This window comes from Vombatus ursinus, unplaced genomic scaffold (genome assembly GCF_900497805.2).
Source record: "Vombatus ursinus unplaced genomic scaffold, bare-nosed wombat genome assembly UNPS02012319.1, whole genome shotgun sequence".
NCBI classification, from domain to species: Eukaryota; Metazoa; Chordata; class Mammalia; order Diprotodontia; family Vombatidae; genus Vombatus; species Vombatus ursinus.
This window is the reverse complement of record NW_020952097.1, coordinates 4,106,023-4,113,858: the sequence shown is the minus strand read 5'-3', so window position 1 is coordinate 4,113,858 and position 7,836 is coordinate 4,106,023. Positions and strand designations below refer to the sequence as shown.

General features: G+C 42.5%; 1 protein-coding gene across 1 annotated transcript in view; it reads left to right on the top strand.

Moving 5' to 3' along the window:
- The first annotated feature begins 7,394 nt into the window (after nt 1-7,394).
- PIN1 (peptidylprolyl cis/trans isomerase, NIMA-interacting 1) overlaps nt 7,395-7,836 on the top strand; it is a 20,811-nt gene continuing 20,369 nt past the window's right edge. Inside the window, exon 1 of the mRNA XM_027857812.1 lies at nt 7,395-7,476. Within this exon, the coding sequence (XP_027713613.1) occupies nt 7,419-7,476 (58 nt within the window). The 5' untranslated portion in view covers nt 7,395-7,418. The remainder of the gene's footprint in view (nt 7,477-7,836) is intronic.

Genomic DNA, 7,836 nt, shown 5'->3' with positions numbered 1-7,836 from the left:
GAAAGAAAGAAAGAAAGAAAGAAAGAAAGAAAGAAAGAAAGAAAGAATGTAATCTCCAAACTATAGCCCAAAGAGCTTGACCTTGATTATTGGTAAAATTCTAGGATGTATTAAAGGATAGTTAGTGAACCATCCTTTTAATGAGAAAAGGGAGTATTGACCACTAAAAAAAAATCAAGAGTTCGTCAAGGACAAGTTTTATAAGATGAATCTCATTTCCTTTTTAGGAAGAAAAAAAGTTATTTAGACTGGTAGATCAGGAGAATGCTATAGATAATACAGAATTTGCCTAGATTTTAGCAAAGCATGTGACTTGGTTCCAATCTTGTCTCTACTATGTACTATCTATATGACCCTGAGTAAGTAACTTAACTTCTCTGGGCCTCAGTTCCCTCAATTGTAAAATGAAGGGTTTGAACTAGCTGACATATATTTCCCACTCTCACTATATTATTATATTTTGGGCAGAAAAACTCTCTCCCCATTAGTCCTTCCCATACCTCCTAGCACCTACCTTCCATGGTTGTTGTGAGGATCAAATGAGATAATCTTTGTAAAATCAATATGTATCTATACAGATTCTGGCCATTGTTACTGTATCTTTAAGATGGTAGATGTTCTTGGGGGGAAAACATTAACTGTTATAACCAACATGGTTGAAAGGAACTGTATGACACATAGAGAAAAGACTAAGACAATATATAGTAGGATTTATTAAATGACTACCCCCAAAATTGGAACACTAATGCATTGTTGGTGGAGTTGTGAACTGATCCAACCATTCTGGAGACTAATTTGGAACTATGCCCAAAGGGCTATAAAACTGTGATTTGATCCAGCAATAGCACTACTTGGTCTGTAATCCAAAGACAAAAAAGGGAAAAGGACCCACATGTACTGTTATAAATATTAACAGCTCTTTTTGCGGTGGCAAAGAATTGGAAATTGAGGGCATGTCCCTCAATTGGGGAATGACTGAACAAGTTATTGTATGTGAATGTAATGGGATACTATTGAGCCATAAGAAATGATGAGTAGATGGATTTCAGAAAAACCTGGACTTACATGAACTGATGCTGAGTGAAGTGAGCAGAACCAGAAGAACATTGTACATAGTAACAGCCACAATGTGTGATGACTAACGTCGATAGACTCATCTCTTCTTAGCAATACAATGATCCAAGACAATCCAAAAGTCTCATGATGGAAAATGCTATCCACATCCAGAGAAAGACCTACGGAGTATGAATACAGATCAAAGCATACTATTTTCTTTTTTTTTTTCTTTCTCATGGTTTTTCCCTTTTGTTCTGATTCTTCTTTCACAACATGACTAATGTGGAAATACGTTTAATATGATTGTACATGTATAGTCTATATCAGCCTCCATGCCATCTTGGGGAGGGAGTGAGGAGGGAGGAGGAAAAAATTGGAACTCACAACCTTAAAAAGTGAATGTTGAAAACTAAAAATAAATAAATTAATTTAAAAAATAAGTGACCTCCCCCACCGTAGCTCAGGTGGGGTTGTCTGAGCTGTCAGTGAGAGCATTAGGTGATAACACTGCCAACCCTCACCCCTCTCTGTTAAGTGCTGCTGCCTCATTTCCTTATTCAGTAAAGTAGGAGAACCTTGCCTCCTTCCTTTGGTTCTATATCTTTAAAGCCTTCAACATCATTTCCCATTCTCTCTTCTACTCCAGGCTCTGCTTCAAAGATAGACCTTATCCTTAACCATGGCAAATCCTTCCACTTGTGCTCTTCATCCTATTCCATAATTCATTGGAAGCTGCTAGGTGGCATAGTGGATAGAACACTGGGCCTGGAGTCAAGAAAATCCGAGTTCAAATCCTGCCTCAGACACTAGTTGTGTGACCCTCAGCAAGTCACTCTCAGTTTCCTCATCTGTGAAATGGGGGTGATAAAAATAGCACCCACCTCCCAGGGTTGTTTTGAGGACTAAATGAGATGATGATTATAAAGCACTTAGCACATAATAAGCACTATATAAACATTAGTTGTTATTATTAGCTGTGTGACCCTGCACAAATCTGCCTCAGTTTCCTCAACTGTAAAATAGGGATAACAATAGTACCTATTTTCCAGGGTTGGGAGGATCAAATGAGATAATCTTTGTAAAAACACTTTGCAAACCTTAAAACCCCATACAAATGGCAGCTAACATATTCATGAAGTATTTATTAAGTGCCCATTATATGTTAGGAGCCATACTAGGCTTTGGAGGTATAAAGACAAAAATGAGACAGTTCCTACTTTCAAGGAGTTTACATTCTGAACACAGATGTACCAGTTCTTATAGCTTCTCCCCATCCTTGAAACACTGATGGGAAAAGACAGGGGAAGAAAAGGGAAAGCTATAGATGGACATACATTTCCCCAAATCATATAGTTTCTTCTCTTGACCTTGAGAAATCTTCCAGTGTACCATTTTAGGCCATTTTTTAAAAATACTACCAGAGGAGTGGTTGGATGACCACTGCTGGTGCAGCTGTCCACTGTGGCTGCAACTTGAATTGGGTGAAGGAACAGATGAGCTGGGATCCCAAAGAGCTTGATGGCTGCAGTGGAAATACAGAGGCCTGAAGGCTTTGGGGATGCAAGGCAAATCAGAGGCAAAGCCAAGCCAGACAACTATAATTTAAGGCTAGCTGTGGTGAAACTTCAGATTGGCCCAAGAACCAATCCTGATATTTGGTGCTTCCCCTTTAGTTTTTTTCAATTGTTTGCAAAGCCTATCCTGTCTAGTTTCTCCTCCCACTAATCTATTTCCCCATGCCAGAGGGGCGGTAGGAGTAGCTGGTATGATTGAACTGAGAAGATAGAACAATGAGGTTCCTCTATAGTTTGGTTATATGATAGGTTCTTTACTTTTATTCACTTGACTATGTAACTTTTTAAAAAACAAGTCATGTCACCACTGGAAAAAAATCAATCATCTGAGTCTTACGAATAAGGTTGATGGATTGAGAACAGAGGATTTTCCAAATGCAGGTAGAGATGGAGCCAAATTCATATTTCCATAATTCTCATATTTCAGAGCAACATTTCATTTCTTTCCCCTTAGGTTAAATTTTGAATCTTGACAGAGCTGTGGTTTTCCAATGAGTAGCCCCTGAGCCTCTTTCAGAAGGCCTCCAGTAAGGAAGAATCACCTTCCTCCTGGCAATGCATTCTCCTTTTGGACAGGTCTTATCACTAAGAAACTTTTCCTGACATCAAAAGCCTAAATCTGACTCTGGGCAACTTCCTCTCATTGCTCCACGTTTTGTCTTCTGGGGCCAAACGGAACAAATCTGCTCCTTGGTAGCCTTTCAGCTATTTGAAGATTCCTATCTTGTTCCACGTAAATCTCTTCTTCAGACTAAACATCCTTCAACTGATCCTTATATAGTATGATCTCAAGGCCCTTCAAAATCTTTGCTACCTTCCTTTGAACTCCCTCTCGCTTAACAAGGTCCTTCCTAAAATGTAGCACCCAGATATCAACACAATACTCTAGGGGCAGCTAGGTGGCACATTGCTGCATCTGAAGTCCAGAAGACCTGAGTTCAAATAAAGCTTCAGACACTTACTTACTGGATGATCCTGGGCAAATCACTTTACCATTGTCTGCCTCAACTTCCTCAAATGTAATATGGGGTTGATAATTATAGCACCTATCTCCCAAGGTTGTTGTGGGAATCAAAAAAGATAAAGTTTGTAAAGTACTTGGCATAGGGCCCCAGCACATGGTAGGTGCTTAATAAATTCTTGTTTCTTTCTTTTCCTTCCTAGATATAGTATAGCAAGGGCATAATACAATTACCTCCCACACACTATTACTCCCTCAATGCAGCCTAAGATAGCTGCCATATTATTATACTGTTGTCTCCCATTAAGTAAGTTTCAAGTCCCCTAAAACCCCTGACCTTTATCTGATGAAGCCCACCCTCTGCCCCACCCATGATATACTTATGAAGTTGATTTTTTTAACCCAAGAATATTCCTTTAAAATTTTATCTTTATAGAATCAGTCCAATACTCTAGCCAATAAAGATCTTTTTTTGCATACTGACTCTGCCATCCATTGTGTTAGTCATCCCTGCCATCTTTGTGTCATCTGCAAATTTTATAAGCAGACCCTCTATTCAAATCATCAATAAAAACAGTATAATAGGAATAATACTACCAGGTCTATGCCCTATAAAGATCAAAAAAAGAAGAACAGGAACTGCGTGAATAAAAATATTTACAGCAGTTCTTCTTGAAGCGGCAAATCACTGGAAACTAAAGGGGTGCCCATTGACTGGGGAATGGCTGAATAAATTATGGTATACGAATGTAATAGAACAGTACTGGGCTGTGAGAAACATTTTGAGGAATGGTTTCAGAGAAGAGTCTGGGAAGATTTGTATGAACTGATTCAGAGTGAGGTGAGTAGAACCAAAAGAGTAATTAATACAATGACAGCATCACAAAGAAAAAATAACTTTGAAAGACTTAAAAACTCTAATCAATGCAATGGCCAATCCCAACTCCAGAGGACTAATGCAGAAACATACTATCCCACCTCCTGACAGAGGAGTAAGGAACTCAAGGTACATAAATTTTTAAACATGGCCAAAGTGGGAATGTGTTTTGCTTGGCTATGCATATTTGTTACAAAAACTGTGCATTTTATTTTCCAGGGGAGAGGGGAAGGAGCAAAGGAGAGAGAAGATAGGGATAGGATTCCCTCTCCACCCAAAACAGAGGAGAAAATGAGGGAGGCCAGAAGGAATATAAATTAAGCAGGATAGCTTTGAAGCTACATGTTAAACTATATAAAAAGTAAAGAAGAGATTCAGTTTCATGTATAATCCTCCCTGTCCTACAATGTGTATGGAAAATGGAAACAATCATTTTATTTGGTGTTTGTTAAGTTCAGAATAAACAATTTAAAAACCCATAAATTTGAAAAAGCACAAGATTAAGCACAAATAAATCACTGGGACATTCCACAGAAGACTTACTTCTGCATTGATACCCAGACATTAACTATTAATTCTTTTGGTCTGTCCTTTCAATCACTTTTGAATTCACCTAATTATACTATTATGCACCCCTTATCTTTTCATCTTTCCCACAGAATACCATGAGAGATTTTGTTGAGTATATGTATACCATGTATGTATGTATGTGTGTATGTATGTATGTATGTACACAATACATCTCTCAGCATCTTGCTGAGAGGACATGAAGAAGGAAACTCCTCCACTTGGTTCTCAGTGACTGGGGCTGCCTCCAAGGTAACTGGTAACTAAGAGTCAGAATAATTACACTTTCCCTATCTATAAAAAGTGATCTGCGAAATTGTTCAGCCCCTTCCTTTTCCTATGATTTCTTCCTTGATCTGCCAAACTAAAATACAAGCAATAGGGGAAGAGGATTTTTACCTCCCTGTTTCACAGGAAGCACATGACAAGCCTGAAATTAAGGATTCCTTAGTTTGAAATTTGGGCATAAGAGGGAGATTTCCTCAATAGTGTCCTGGAAGGTAGAAGAGGACTGACAACACCAGAGGCTCACCCTGCAAATGAAGTATTAAAGTTATTTGATGAGGGTGGGAAGAGGTCTGGACTCTTCAGCTCCACTATTATGAGCTGTGTGATAATCACAGGTTCAATGTGCAGGAGGACTGTTTGTTCAGTAGCTCCCCCAAAGTGTGTTTATGAGTCTAATAAATTATTTGTGGGATTTATGTTTCTATATTTGTTCATGTACCTCTGTGAGTCCTTTGCATCTTAAGCATTTTCTGTGATTAGGGAAATAAAGTCTGTCAAATACCTGGTACTCACATTGTACAATGGGTGTCTGAGTGGGAGTTGGGGACCTTCTTGTCAGTCAGTTAGCATTTATTAAGCACCTGCTACATGCCTCTTTCAGCACTCCGTTCCCCCACATAAGGACCAGGTGCATCAGTGCTCCCCTCACCCACATAAGGGGGATCAATTCTTCCCTCCCCAAGACCCAAGGGTGATGAGTATTTTCCCCTCCCCCTCTCCACATAAAGCTCCAATGATCTGTGCTCCTCTTCCCCCTGCCCCACATTAGGCCTTTGGGGATTAGTACTTCCCTTCCTTCACATTAGGAGGACAGGTGTACTAAGTGCTGGGGATACAAAGAAAGGGAAAAAAACAGTGTCTATTTCCAAGAAGCTCACAGTCTAATGAGGGATACAATGTATAAATAACTATGTACAAATGAGACCTTTGGGGAAACTAAGAGGAGAACTATGCCTAAGCTTTATTTTAGAGATTTTCTTGGAGAACTCCAAGTAAAGGCATACCAAGGCAAAGAGAAATTGACCATGTAGAGTTAGGCCCACAGGATCAAATCTAGTTGTATGAGCCCAGAACCCTTAAGAGGGCTTCTTGGTCACAGGTCATATCTGTAACCTCAGTGTTTAACATAAGCCTTTCTCATAAGACCATACTTCACGAACTTTTCATGAATTAAACACAAAGACTGAAGAAAATGGGACCAGTAAAGGCCTGAAGTGCAAAGGAGGAGAGTTGGACTAGGGGAGGACAGAGGACTGGGCAGAAGCTCAACCAAGGGCTGGGCAAAGGACAAGATAAGAAAATGGGGACAACCAGATGAATGCTAGGCATGGTCTGGGCGAGGCTCAGGCAAAAGGTTGGACAAGGAGCTGGGCAAAGGATAAGGACTGGCAGGTAAGCGGACAAGAACTTGGCAGAGGGCCTGAGAAGCACTGATGAGAACTGGAGAGAGGACAAGATAAGGACCCCGAAGAAGGCAGGTTAAAGTCCAGTAGAGGGTTGAATAAGGATCGAGCAGAGAACTGGACAGAGCGCTGCGCCCCCAACTTCTCGGACTGGAACTGAGCCTGAGCAAAACCATGGCAACGATGTAACATAGCAACAGCGCCCATAGCATCAGGCCTCCAATTCCTCTTGAGCTCCAGTTTCCCCGCCCTTCTGATAATGTTTCGTTACCTGAAGGACCAGAGAACAATTGAGAAGGAAGGAGTTACAGGTCCAGTAGCCAATCAGCGATCTGAATTCTTCCCGGGGCGGAGGGGTTGTTCCGAAGCTAGAGGCGGAAGTTAAGGGGTGGTCTTTCAATTTTTCACCAATGGCCATAATGAGGAGCGGTCACTGTTCCTCATTCCACCACTTACGAAGCTGGACTTGAAGAGGGGGTGGGGTTAGGGAATAGAGCGTCTGTGGGCGGAGCCTGGGTGACAAGAGGCAACGCCCCCGCGCCTTTCTGGCAGCAAGTGAGGAGGGCAGGGGTAGGGCCTTGCAGTGGAAACAGCCAATCAATGACACGTCCAAGGCCCGGTGCGGGAGGCGTTAAGCCAATCAGTGGGGGCGGCGGGGCGGAGGCGGAGCGGGTGCTGCGGCAGGAGGGAAGATGGCGGACGAAGAGAAGCTGCCGTCAGGCTGGGAGAAGCGCATGAGCCGCAGCTCAGGTGCCGCAGGGTGGAGGGAGGGCGCGCTGGGATCCGGGAGGAGAAGAATGAGTGCGGACACCCCAGGCTTGGGCCCTGCACCCCTTCCCCATCATCCCACGGCCTGCGGCCCTATAAAGATAGCCCCGCGCGACTAATTTACCCCCCAGCCCTGCCCCGCCCCGGGAAATGAGGAGGGCAGGTAACGGGCCAGCCTTGGGCCACCGGCATGGGAACGGGGCTGGGCTCCCCGGGCCCCTTCATGTCCCCCGCCCTTCCCCATAGAAGGAGCCCCAGAACTCTTAAAGGCCTAGGGGGATCCCTTCCCCCACACAAGGACCAGGGGCATCAGTGCTCTCCTCCCCCACATGGGGGGATCGA